Raw genomic sequence first — 12,842 nt, forward strand, 5'->3', positions numbered from 1 at the left:
GGCCCAAGTTGAATCCAGTTGTGTGCTGACCTCAGGCACAGGGGGCCTGGGAGCACGGAGGCTCCACCTCGCAGGGCAAGAAGTCTGATCACAGAGCCCTGTGAGGCAAGGAGGGTCACCCTAGCCCCAGCTCCTCTCCAGGCACTGGGGCCCCCTTCCCACAGCATGGCCCCTGGGGGCCCTGAGGGAGCCCACATGGGAGGGCCACCCCCTCCTGCCAGCCCTGTGCCCTGGAGGCTGAGGGAGCTCACTGTGCACAGCACTTTATTGACACATTCGGATCCTCGGGCGGGATCTGCAGGGTTTCCAGAGCATGGGCACCTCCCGTGTCCTGAGCTGCACCGAGCCTGCCGCCCGTCAGGAGGAAGCCCCTCAGGGCCAAAGAGGCCTCGTGGGGGCCAGGAAGCAGCTTCCACCAGCCAGGCCCCCTCCCCTGCACCCAGGTGGGGGGTGGGCTCCAGTCCAGTCACAGGTGGCAAGGCGAGCAGGCTAACACCCGTGAGGGGGCCAGCCTGGAGAGGCTCAGGCCCCAGCCGTCGGGGCCTCGTAGTTGAGCACATAGTAGTCATGGACGTACATGAGGACGGCCACCGGCTGCCCGATGATGAGTGACAGCCACACGGCCGCGTTGCCGTAGTTCCCCCGGAAGAAGCGGCCCACTATCCAGGCCAGTGGGATCTGGGGACATGGGGCAAGAGTGAGCCTCCGCGCCCACGGGGCGGGCTCTTGGGTGGGGGTCTGGGGCTGCTCACCTGTGCCATCATGCCGGTGAAGGCCCAGAGGCGGAACATGCGCAGAGGGATGCTCACCAGGTACTGGGGGGAAAGGGGTGTCAGCCGAGCTCCCCCACCCTGCACCCCCGCCCAAGGGGCAGGGCGCGCCTGCAGTGCACTGACCTCGTGGAAGAAGGCGGAGGCCAGGAACACCCCTGTCCTGGCTGCCCACTTGCTGCTGCCCCGCCGGAGCATGGGCTTGTAGAAGTGTCTGCAGGGGAGGCAGCAGTGGGCCGGGCACCCGGGGCATGTGCCCCCACCCCTACCCCCAGGCGCACACCCACCTGAGGCACCACTTGTGAACGGGGATGTTCCAGTTCTGCCAGAAGTAGGTGATGGACTCGGAGTTCCTGCGGGGGCAGGGCGGAGTGGGCAGGGGCTCAGGCCCCAGCCCCAGCCGGGCCCCCACCGCCCCCGCCCCGGCGGGGCCACACACCACCAGTCCCGGTAGAACTCGCGGTCTCCAAACTGCATGAGCTCAGCCACAGCGTTCAGGCAGGAATGGAAGAGCCAGTAGAAGAAGATGAGCCAGATGAGGTGGTTGGGGACCTGTGGGAAGCGGGTGCCAGGTGCCAGGACAGCCCCACCCGCCCCCACGCACCCCCACCCACCAGGCCACTCACCGCCAGCTTCAGGAGGCGCTCCACGATGCGGGAGTAGTCCATGTCCTGTGGGCACAGGGCACAGCTGGCTCCCTCAGCCCTGCCCCCGGAACCCACCCTGCCAGGCCTGCCTGCTCACCTTGAAGGGCTTCATGGAGTTCTGGATGGCCGGGACCATCCACTGCAAAAAGCGCCGAGTGTCAGCTCCCTGACGGTCCCAGGCCCGACCCCCTCCCTGGCCCCCAGGGCAGCCCAGCCCGGCCCGCGTACCTGCTGGATCAGCCCCACCTGGAGCTGGGTGAGGAACAGCTGGGGGAGGAAGCAAGTGGACAGTGAGCTGAGCCCCTGGTGCCGGCAGGCCCGCCCACCCTGGCCCTCGAGGCCCCGCCTCACCATCTCCAGGAGTCGCCGCAGCAGGAAGCGCTTTCGGATGCGTGGGGAGCGGGGAAAGTTGAGCTCGTAGCACAGGGTGGGGGCAAAGAGGAAATAGTAGAGATCTGGAAGGGAGGGCAGGGATAGCAGCCAGGCCGCTGGGCAGCCCCCCCCAGCACCCTGGCAGGGTCCTCACCGCGGTAGGTCAGGTTGTCAGGGTAGCTCACGGTGCGCTGGGCAGCTCCCCCGTTGGCCTTCTTACCTGCCAAAGCTATGAGCAAGCGGCAGGGGACGGGGTGGGGGTGAGCCGAGCCCCTGCCGGTCCCGTGGCCGGTGGCAGCCCAGTGGCCCCAGCCCGAGGCAGCCCTTACCAGCCTTGGCCTTGGCCCCAGCCCTGCGCTCTCGGCACCAGAGGTTGACGTCCCGGTAGGAGAACAGCTTGAGGAAGAGGATGGTGTAGACCATCAGGGCCAGCACGGAGCCCACTGTGGGAGAGGCAAGCTCAGGCCGCGCCCCCGCACTGCCCGCAGCCGAGACAGCGTGGGGTGGGGCGGGGGGCCCACCTGGCGTGATGGACTCGAGGAGGAAGGCCACTGCCGCTGGGAAGCAGAGAATGGTGACCAGGTTGACCCCGTGCAGCAGCAGCCCCGCCTGCTCCGTCAGAGCTCCCTGGGGTAGGAAGCAGAGCGCTCAGCCAGGCCCCCCTCCCTGGACACAGGACCTCCCTGGGGAAGGGCCGCTGAGCCTGAGGTGCAGCCCTTCCCAGGAAGGCCACGCAGGGCCCAACACCCTGAAACAGTGGGACTGGCTGGTGGCCCGCCCTAAGCCCGACTGGTAAGGACCTTGAGGCAGGTAAGGGGCAGGTGTGAGGGCATTGCTTACCACGGCCAAGCGCTTCTCCACCTGGAACGCAGCCACGGCAAAGATATTGGCAGCTGAGGACAGAAGCAACACAGGGCAGGTTCAGGCCCAGGTCAGCCCCGTCCCGCCCACCGCCGGCCTGAGGCCGCCTGGGCACCCAGCTCACCAATGACCAGGCACAGGGCTGGCCAGCTGTAGGGGTCCTTCAGGAAGAGAGACACCACCTGGATGGGGTCCACAAGGATGCCATACCTGCAGACGCGGGTGGGTGAGGGTCTGTGTGGGTGAGGGGTGAGGTGGCAGGGGCTAGGGCGGGCCAGGGCCCACTCACTTGATGAGGTTCTCTAGAAATAACCGTGCATTACTTAAGATCTGCAAGAGAGAGAGGGGGACACAACACCATCAGCCGCGGCCCCAGAACACCCACCCCAGCTTCTGCCAGCACCCACAGCTCAGGAGAGCAGCCTCCATCCTGAAGGCCCAGCCCTGCGGGACCTCACGCCAAGCTCGGAGACTCCCCACCCATGCCGTGTGCGCCCGCGCAGGGACAGGCAGACCCCGCCCGTCGAGCCGACCGTAACAGCAGGTGCCTGCACCGCCACAGCAGAAGCAAGCCGCTGCCCAGCGGCCGTCCTCCGGCCCCCCGAGCGGGTCAGGGCCCCTGGCCACAGTGACAGCCCCAAGCCCCAGCAAAGTCCAAGCCTGCCAGGTGTGCTGCCACCTGCTCAGGGCTGCGCCCTGCCAGCCGGCCCATCCTCACAGGTGGGGTGAGCCCACACCTGATGTGGGGTGGTGGGAAGAGTGGGCCTGTCCTGAGGGGCCAGGGGAGCTGGGCCTGGGTCTCCACCCCTACTCATGCCCTCACCCGCCTCAGCCGCTCCTGCAGCAGCAGCAAAGGACGGGTCCCCCGTCACAACGAGCTCTTGCCAGTGGCCTGGGGCCAGATGCCTGGCTGCCCTCTGCAGGGGCAGGGGCCGCCTCCTCCACCCCAAGGCTCAGGCCCCACAGGGGGTTGCAGAAGGCTTTGTGGAAAAGTGAGGCTTCTCCAGGTGACACGGGTGGAGACCCCTACCCGGAAGGCTTCCAGAGGAGGTGACAGGCTCAGAGATGTGGGGGCCACCTGCCACACCGTCCCCCACCTAAACACTTAACCAGCCAGCTTACCAGGACACACGTGGTCCTGCAATGTCGGCCACTGGCAGTTGCCTGTCCTGAGAGCCCACCACAGGTAAGAGATGGAGCTGCTAAGAGGCCCACCCACCTGGAAGCCCAGGCTGCAGAGAGGATGCAGCAGGCAGCCCCAGCTCCTGGAGGGGAGCTTTGTGGGTGCACCAAAGGGCCAGGAGGCCAGGGGATGCAGGAGAACAGACAGGCTGCTGAGGGCCTGCCCTGCACAACTGCCTCGCCACAGTCCTGGACCAGCAGCGGCCTCCAGAGACCAGGACGCATGGACTACTGGGTCTGGACTGGCACACGGCCCCCACTGCTCCCCAGGGGACCGCCCGGGACCACAGACGGAAGCATGGGGGCCCCTGGTACAGGCAGCCTCGGGAGCCACACCCAGGGCAGGCAGACACGTCAGCTGGAGGGGCGAAGGCCTCGCGCCACATCAGCCCTGAGCGGTGGGGCTGGGCCCAGACGGGCCTCACCCTGCCCCGCCCTGAAGGTCCTGCCCCTGGGGTCCCTGCACTCCAGCTGCTGCTGGCCAGGCCTGCTGGGGCCCCGCCAGCTCCCGAGAGGACTAGGGCCCCGCAGCAGTGGCCTCAGCCAGGTCAGAGCGAGGCGGACACAGGACTCCAGTCCTGCTCCCTTCAGGCCTGAGGGAGGGGCCGCCTGGAGCGCGGCCTGGAGCTGAGGGCTGAGAAGCGTGTTCTCATCCTGCTCCCCCAAGTTCGCGTCCACCCAGGGACACCACACCCACGAGGGCAATTTGGAACAGAAGGGGAAGTTCTGCGAGGACCCCCAAGACCACTCATCTGTGCTGCCAGGGAGGGCCTGGGCCCACAGAGCACCCATCCCCCACCCAGGGCCACGGGACCATCCCTGCCTACTCTCCTGCCCCATGCCTACCACAGAGCGGCTAGGGAGACTCCAGTGACCCCCCAGGGCGCAGCCCCAGCTCAGAGGCTCCCAGGCTGCCCTCTGCAGGCATCTCCTGGGATTCAGCAGGGACGGGGTGAGCGTGCTCCCCGTGGGGCCCCGGGGTACGGCTGCTCCAGGGACCCCCACCGCCAGCACAGAGCTCTACTCACCCCAGCTACACGAGCGCTGACCACCCACCCCAGGAGCAGAGCCCATGGCTCCCGGCCGTCAGGACACCTGCTCCAAGGTGCCAGTCTACGTACCAGCATCACCACACACCAATTCAGGATGCCGCGATAGTTGCTAAAGCCACTGTCAGAGCTGAACAGGGAATCCTGCAGGCGGTGACACCTGGAGGGCAGAGACGGGCACTCGGAGCAGAGCCTCTGGCAGCAAGGCCGCCCCACTGCCCACACAGCCCCCTCCCCGGGCAGGGCCACTGGGGGCCTGCCGCTCCCGCTGGGGGAAGGGGCGTTGGGGGGAGGTGCCACAGGAGCTGGCTCTGTGGGGCTGGAGTACCCCAGGCCTGGAGCCCGCCTGTGGCCGCTGCTGCCGCGCTCACAAACCACCACGTGCAATGGGCCCACGGGCAGGGTCCATGCTGGGGGTCGGGCAGCCCAGCTGGCGATGCAGGACAGGAGTGAGAAGGGGGCAGACCCCCCGCAGCAGATGGTCCCTCCTGACACCCCAGGAGCCCAGGGGCCCCCATTCAAACCACCCATGCCCTCTGTTTGGCCCACACAGGTCCAAGTGGACACAGGCACACTGGCCCCTTCCAGAGGGGAGGACCCAGCTTTCAAGCAGCCTCGCGAGGTGAGTGCCACGTTCCTGCCTGGGCGGAAGGCCACGCGAGCCCCCCCGAGAGCTAGGCGCCTGGAGTCCACTGCAGAAGCCAGCAGGGGACTTTCAGGGTCCACCTCTGAGAGCCCCACGCCCAGTGCTGGGCCTGGGGAAGATGGAAGCCAGCCCTCAGCTCGAGGCAGAGGTGGAGGGGCACAGCCCAGCCCAGGCCCAGCCCCGTTGGTAGGTTCTAAGCGGCAGCCCCACCTCCCACCAACCGCCCCTCCACCAGGAGGCCGTCCAGGGCGTTGAGCAAGGCCTCCGGTTTTGTAAGAGGAGAGGCCAGGGCTTCCCTTTCCCTCCTGTGGACACATGTCCCCAGGAGTGGGGCACCGGAGAACAGCCAGCCTCCAGGGGTGGCTGGGGTCAGCTCTCATATGGCTGCACCCAGGAGACAGACGGCTGGGGAGGACGAGGTGCCAGCATCCTCAGCCGGGCAGCGCTGACAGTCTGGCCGTGCCTCCCCGCCACACCAGGCCCCCCGCCACCCTGGCCCAGGCTGCCCACGCACCTGCTCCAGGTCCGTCCTGGGCTGCACACGCAGTGGGGCTCTGAGCCCCCAGGCCCTCTTCTTCGTGACTCTCTGCGCCTGCCTTTTGGCGAGGCGAGCAGAGCTCCCAGGCCCAACTATCCCAAGAGGACAGTCTGTTGGGGTGTCCACTTGATACACCTGCCCAGAACCCCCCAGATCCAGCCCATTCACTGTCACTGGAACCGTCCCAAAGCCGCCTCATGCTACAACCTGCCAATCAGCACCTGCATGTCCACGTCTGGCACCACACGCCCAAGGGACGGTTTCACAACAGTGTGACCCCTGCCACCTTGGGGCCACCAAGAAGACCACACTGACCGGATGTGCAGCTGTCTCTAAGATGAAAGTGGAGGTGGGGGAAGGGTGGCATTTCCCAATCCTGACAAGTAATGTTATTAAAGCTTTTCCAGATCCCTGCTGTCGAGTTCCCGAGGCCGGCCCCCAGCCACCACATAGACCCCTCAGGTCCCTCCACCGGCCTTCTGACCGTCCCACCCAGGCAGCGCCCTGTCCCCAGAGGTCAGAGGTCCCGAGCAGGAAGGAAGCCCACTGCCTCCCAATCCCCACAGAGGTCCAGCCCCATGGCACAGTTCACTGCAGTGGGACAAAGGACAGCAGGCATGGCCAGCGTGAAGGTGAGGCCTCACCCAGAGTTGCTCCATCACCCTCCCCCTGACCAAGGTGCTAGCCACGCCTCTGTGCCCCCTCAGCGGCCCCCACCTGCTCCCCAGTCCCACCCAGCCAGCAGGGCCATTCTAACTCATCACAGTCGGCACCTCATTCAACCTGCACATCAGCACTGGGAGGCGGGCACATGGGGAAACTGAGGCTCACCAAGCTTCCCAACTTGCCCAGAGGCACAGCCCCAAGTGGGGATCACACGTGTGGGGGCATACCGTCCAGCTCCAGGGCCAGACAGAACAAGGAGGGACAGGGTGCCAGCTCGCCTCCTGGCTGCCACCTCCTCAGCACTTCCTGCACCCAGCCTCTAGACCCTGGGAGAGCCTCTGGACTAGAAAGCTGTGCCTGGAGGGCCCATGAACCAATGGCTGGAGGACACACCAGGCGTCTGGGCACAGGGGAGTGTGGAAGACCTGGAAGGGATGCGCTCAGGGGCGAGGCAACAGCAGCGGCCCTCCTTCTAGCACCCAGCCGCACCTCACTGCTGCCGGAAGGAGTGAGCTCACACCTGGAGCCTGACCCCACCTGCCCAGGCCTAGGTGAGCAGGAAGTGTCCTGAAGGGCCTGAGGAGGAAGAGAGAGGAACAGGCGGGGAGGCGGGAGGCAGAGGAGGGAGGAGGATGACCAGGAGGCGGGGAGGCAGAGGTGACATCAAGAGTAGCCAGACCAAGGCCTGGCCCTGCCCCCAGGAGGCCCCCAGCCCTGCGGCGTGTGGCCTGGGGGACAGGCACACAGCTGCGTGTCCTGGAGATCAGGAGGGGCTCCGGTGGCCCATCCCCGCCACCAACTGCTCCTCTTCCCGAGGGTCCAGACCTCAAGGGTGGGCCGTCAAGAGTTCAGGAGCAGCTTCTGGCCATCTGGCCCGTGTAGAGCAGGCAAGTGACGGCCCATCCAGGGTGACAGCTTGGCCGAAAGCTGTTACCTGCCCTCACCTCATACAAAGTGACCCCAAATCCAGCTCCCCAGGAGTGGGCAGAGGGGTCTCTGGGCCTCCTGGCCTTTGCAGCACTGGTCCACTCAGGACCAACCCGGGCCGTAGGAAGCCAGCACCCCTGGAAGAGCCACCCTCCCTGCGGTGTCATCCTGAACTCTGCGCCCGACCTTTGCTCTCACTCTTCAGGGCCGAGGCTATCTTATCTCTCAGGTGAACTGTGTGCCCCCCAAGGGCAGGGACAGTGCCTGCACCCCAGCTGCCCTTGTCCCTCCCCTCCCCACAGCACCCAGTGAAGAAGATAGCAAATCCTTGCTGACTGACTGACCTGTTGCCCGCTTCCTCCTTGATAACCTCTAGCTCTGGAGCTGATCCCAAAGCCAGAGCCCCTGAGAGCCCTTGACCAGGATGAAGGTCAGGGCTGGGAGAAGGGGCGTGGAGGATGGCAAGGGGGGGGCCTGGAGCCCGCCTGCAGGACTTAGCCGATGCCCACGTGGGTCAGATCCTCCCCTTCAACCACAGCTTGCTCCCCTCACTCCTTCCCATCAGTCCTTCAGCTAAGCAGGGCGCCCACCTGTGGGTGTGCACACTTCCAACTCCTCCCCTGTACCCCAACCAGGGGTGAGGGTCCCATTACAGGACCCACTCTGACCCTAGAGCAGGCATTTGTGCTGGTAATAAGCAGGACCCCAGGCCAGCCAATCGCCGGGTGACAAATGAGGGACCTTTGTGAAGACCATGCTCTGGAGGGTCTGCAAGGGATGAGAAATCCCCTCGCGCTGCCCCTGCCCCTGTTCTCCGCCGGTCCACCCTCCTCCTCCGGGAGCTTTATCAACCCACAAGGCACCCCTCATAGCCCTCAGGAAGGATCCCCGTATCACCTTCCAGGTACAGGACACTGTGAGTGGTGGGCTCACCCTGGGAAAGCCTCAGAACCCACCTAAGGAAGGCAGATGAAGGGCGTCTAGAAGCTGAGCCGCTGCCCTCCCCTCGGCCCCCGTACCTGGGTGTCAGGGGCAGGAGACCCTCCGCCCCCGACCTCCCGCTAACTTTCCCCGCCGAGGCCCGAGGGGCACAGCTGGGCACGCAAAGTCCCGGCGCCAGACTCTAGGACTCGATCCCGAGCCGCCGCCGACACGCCTAGGGCACCAGCTTGGGTCGCAGGGGCCCCGGGTCAGGGGTCAAAGGTTAGGGGTCAGGGGCACCGCTACCTCAGGTCCCAGTGGCCGCTGCCCACGTCTACGTCTCCGTCCTCGTCCGTGTCCCGGACCGGCGCGTCCCCTCCGGCGCCCACATCCCGCACCTCCTCTTCCGCTGCCGCGGGCCGGCTGCCGCCCTGGATCGAGGGCCGCGACCCCGTCCTCCGGCGCCGGGAACCGCCCGCGCCACCGCGGTCGCCCATGGCCTCAGCCCGCACCCCGCCGCGGCCAAGTCGCGGCCCGCCGGGCTGGCAGCACCCGAGGCCTGTGGCCCCGCCTCCGGACCCTTGGCCAACTGCCGCCACCGCCCCTACTACGCCACTGCCGGCTCCTCCTGCAGTCCTGGAAAGCGTAGCTCCCAGAGCCGCTAACAGGCCCGCGGCCTCGGCGCGCATACCTTTGTAGTCCGGTGGCGCGCGGTGCACCCTGGGAGTTGTGGTCGCCGTGGGCGCGCGGGGCACCCTGGGAGTTGTAGTCTCCTGGCAAGTGCAACCCCGAACCGAAGAGGAACACGCGGGGCTTCCTGGCAGCTGCAAGCTTCCCCTGACCGCTGCCTGCCTGCCCCTTGTCCCGCTCTATAAACGCAGTATTTCGTCATTTCTCAGCTCAGGCGCGGAGTGTGGGGTTGTAGTTATTTGTGAAATGCCTAATGCGTTAACGTCAGGCTGACACCCAACGCCTCTACCGAACGTGCATCTTGCGGCGCGGTCGTGCTCCGTGAACCCACTAATTACCACCGTAAGCACCCGCTTTTCCTCCGCTTAGGCTGTTCAAACACGCACCAAGTCAGAGGATGGAGGGGGAGAAAGGCCGCAGTCCTCGCTTCCCGGGACTTGTGCCATGCCCACCTATTCCCAGGGTGGCCACCTCTCCCCTGCCCAGGCCCCCGCAGTAGACACGCCAGCCCGCCTCTCCGTGACTAGAGGGCCGGCCCGGCTGGCACGCTGATTGGCAGAGGAGGAGATTGACGGCTCAGGCTGCCTGTTGGCCTGAAGAGGCTGAGCACAGTAGCCAATGACGAGTGAAGGTACGTGTTGGGGGCGGCTCCCTGTGTCCCTGTGTCCGCTCCTTGCCGTCGGCTAACATGAAGCAGCAGGAGTGAGGAGACCAGGGTGGGCCGAGGGTCATCAAAGAGAACCGATCTGACCGGGGACGTGAGAGAACCAAAGGGTTCCACCACTGGAATTGAGAGAGAAGAGATCAGGGCCTCAAGCCAATGGGAAGGCACGGACTGTGAAGGCACCAATCAGGAAGGGCCTCTGTACCAACGCGGGGCGGGGGCCTGCCTAAGGGAGGCGGGGCCCATGGTTGATATAGGGCGGGGCCTCCGGGGAGGGCGGGGCCTATAGCCCTGGCACCTCAGGATCCTGGGTGAGGTGCTGCCAGGGCCACAGCGAAGAGGCACGAGGGAAAAGGTCAAGGTAGGTGGGGTCGTTTGGGGACAAATGTGTGCGTGAGGAGTTGTTGAAGAAAGCTCAGTGAGGAATCTACCCCTGGTGGAAGCAACATCTGGCTTGAGACAAGGAATCTGCAGGCTGGCCGAATGAAGGGCTGGAAGGGTTTGGGGATTTAGAAAGAGCCTTGGGCTGACTCCAGGTTGGAGGCACCTTGGGCCCGTGAGAGAACACTCTGGACACAGTGGTCAGCAGCCTGCACCACCCATCCTCTGGATTGCAAAGTCCTGTCCATGGACACCTGTGGAGACAAGGCTGGGCCTGTCCCAGGCACTGGGGAGGCAGCCTCTATCCGTTGTCTGCCCTGGCCGCCCATTAGAGTCCTGGAGAGGCAGGAACAGTCAGTCTAGGCCCCAAAGCCGAGGAGCCTTGGGGAGGAGTGGGCCTCCAGGAGCCTCTCTTCCTGCCAATGGGACCCACTCGGGTATTCAGGTTCAGATGGGTGGGGTATTGGGGCAGAAAGTGAAAGTGTTAGTCGCTCAGTCGTGTCCGACTCTTTGAGACCGCATGGACTGTAGCCCGCCAGGCTCCCCTGTCCGTGGTGGGATTCTCAGGCAAGAATACTGGAGTGGGTTGCCATTCCCTTCTCCAGGGATTCTTCCCGTCCCAGGGACTTAACCCAGGTCTCCCACATTGCAGGCAGATGCTTTACAGTCTGAGCCACCAGGGAAGCCCAATTGGGGCAGGGCTTAAGTCAAAGGCAGCCCTTGGCAAGATGCTTCTCTCCCTGAGGCTCAGAATCTTCATATGCAGATTGGGCAATGATGCCTACCTAAACTCTACCAATACTGGGGGCTTTCATCCTGAGGTTGTTAAGGCTGACAGTGCTCCCCAGAAGGGGGCACCCACCTCAGGTGATCCCACCCTGAGCAGCAGGTCTACTGCAGGTCAGGCTCTCCTGCTGTCCACACCAGTGGGGTCTAGTGGGCCTGCCCCCTGCTAGGGTGCAGACAGCTGTGCTGATCCTGGACTGATCCAGTTTGACCACATGTCTCCAAAGATTTGGAGCCTCTTAGCTCATGCCTACCTATCTGGTTGCCAAGGGCATTTGCTGGGGCAGGGGTCTATGTTCCTTTGTTGTCTGAGCCCAGCACAGACCTGCCATTCATCTTCTCAACTTGACTCATCCTGTCTAGAGCCCAAGGGCTGTGGGTGGCAGTGGGATGTTCTTATTCCTTGGGTATCTCCTCCCCAGAACCAGCCTGGTCCAGCTACCAAGGAAGGCCTCCTCAGTGTGGGGACATGTCCCCTGAATCTGGGAGTCAGGATGTGGAGAGCAGGCTGCAGGAAGGGGTCTGCAGTCCCCATTTCTCCAGTGGCATTGAGGAAGGCTTGCTGTTGGCTGTCGGGCCTGTCGGGGCAGCAGGAGGTCCTACCAGAAGAGTGGGAATACCCCAGGCCACAGGATTTACAGGCCCTTCTGTACCCACTGTGGCCATTCTAGACCAGTCCTGGGCTAGACTTGACTTAGGCACCCAACTTCCTGGCACAGAGAAGATTCACCTGCCACGGGACGAACGCCAACTGCTTTGCCTTCAGGAGTGTCCTCTCGCATTTGCTCTGCCGAGCCAGCCCTCCAGGGTGGAAGACTGTCCTCTTGCCAAAGAAAACACATACGCAAAAGGCAGCGGTATGACTCCAGGGCTGTGTGGGTAGACTGCCACTCCCAGCGCAGGGCCTGGACCTGCCTGGCCTCTGAGGTGCTGCAGGCCCAGAAAGATGCCCCCCAGACTCCTCAACGTCTCCTGCGGCGCGGGCCCAGCCTTGTATACATCAGCCCGACACTCCAAGTTCTATCAAGAGTGGCATTTATTCTCCTCATGGAGGTGCGGCGCTCCGGGGAGCTGGTGCTATTGTGCTTAGGAAGGAAGTCTGTCCGTCCGTCCGTCTGTCCGGCCGGCCCGGCCCCAAACAGGGGCGGAAGAGGGGCGCGGCCCGAGTAAAAATCCCGGCCTGTTCCGGGTGGGAGTATGTACAAGGCGGCGGGGTGCAGGCGGGGGTGGGGGCAAGGCGGGCCGGCGGCCGCAGCCCCCACCGGAGGGCCCCCGCATCTCGGGCCCTACTCATAGAATCAGTACAAAATAGGTGCTACCTAAACGTTCCTTCTACCTGAATTCGCTAAGTCGGTTATTGTGCTGCTTAGTTATGGGGGCGGGAGGGGGCCCATGGCTTTCCACGGCGGCGGGTTGTGGGGAGAAGCGGGAGACCCTGGCCGACACACGGCCCTCCGGCCTTCTCCTTAGGTAGGTAGGTAGGTAGGTAGATAGGTGTGTAGGGTAGGGTGGGGCACCTGTGTGTGACTATGCATGCGGGTGTGCCCAGCACAAGTGGGCAGACCCCAGCCTGGGAGCTGTGTGAACACTGAGCTGGGATTGAGGGATCTTGGACATTAGCCCTGCTGTGCCGGGCCCTCAGGCCCGGGTCCACCCCTGTGGGAGCCGCTGGGCCTGGTACCCACTGGGATAGGGCTGGCCAGGTCAAATGCTCCAGCATGCACCTTGTCCTCTGACCTGGG

The 12,842-nt window shown here is 64.8% G+C and overlaps 1 protein-coding gene and 1 long non-coding RNA gene across 6 annotated transcripts; one reads left to right on the plus strand and one right to left on the minus strand.

Annotated features, from left to right (window-relative positions):
• Positions 1 to 247: 247 nt before the first annotated feature.
• Positions 248 to 9,281, minus strand: DGAT1 (diacylglycerol O-acyltransferase 1). Of its 5 annotated transcripts, none has more exons than XM_081497311.1 (17): positions 8,886 to 9,281; positions 4,954 to 5,041; positions 2,940 to 2,980; positions 2,775 to 2,860; positions 2,630 to 2,682; positions 2,311 to 2,346; positions 2,119 to 2,185; positions 1,944 to 2,018; positions 1,769 to 1,872; positions 1,646 to 1,684; positions 1,515 to 1,556; positions 1,397 to 1,441; positions 1,210 to 1,322; positions 1,058 to 1,123; positions 897 to 984; positions 753 to 815; positions 248 to 678 (listed from the first exon to the last, which is right to left on the minus strand). In XM_081497311.1, the coding sequence occupies exons 1-17, from the start codon at positions 9,266 to 9,268 to the stop codon at positions 523 to 525; spliced, it is 1,545 nt and encodes a 514-aa protein (XP_081353437.1). In that variant the 5' UTR covers positions 9,269 to 9,281; the 3' UTR covers positions 248 to 522. The 5 variants fall into 5 exon arrangements, 4 of the variants coding, with proteins under 4 accessions (XP_081353437.1, XP_081353434.1, XP_081353436.1 ...); XM_081497308.1 differs by having other exon boundaries at positions 2,119 to 2,232; positions 2,311 to 2,416; XR_014055897.1 differs by lacking the exon at positions 897 to 984 and having other exon boundaries at positions 2,119 to 2,232; positions 2,311 to 2,416.
• A 649-nt stretch (positions 9,282 to 9,930) lies between these two features.
• Positions 9,931 to 12,117, plus strand: LOC145509177 (uncharacterized). Its single transcript, XR_014055899.1, has 2 exons — positions 9,931 to 10,294; positions 11,523 to 12,117. It is a non-coding gene; the product is annotated as an uncharacterized LOC145509177 (long non-coding RNA).
• Positions 12,118 to 12,842: the final 725 nt, after the last annotated feature.

This window comes from Giraffa tippelskirchi, chromosome 6 (assembly GCF_054371585.1).
Source record: "Giraffa tippelskirchi isolate mGirTip1 chromosome 6, T2T-mGirTip1v1.2.pri, whole genome shotgun sequence".
NCBI classification, from domain to species: Eukaryota; Metazoa; Chordata; class Mammalia; order Artiodactyla; family Giraffidae; genus Giraffa; species Giraffa tippelskirchi.

Excerpts from the sequence above, each read along its gene's own strand:
- DGAT1 (XM_081497308.1), bottom strand. The coding sequence starts at position 9,268 with ATGCGCGCCGAGGCCGCGGGCCTGTTAGCGGCTCTGGGAGCTACGCTT. Across the intron at positions 2,417-2,629 it reads TGGAGAAGCGCTTGGCCGTG|GGAGCTCTGACGGAGCAGGC; the intron begins GTAAGCAATGCC and ends TTCCTACCCCAG. Across the intron at positions 2,233-2,310 it reads CCTCGAGTCCATCACGCCAG|TGGGCTCCGTGCTGGCCCTG; the intron begins GTGGGCCCCCCG and ends CCTCTCCCACAG.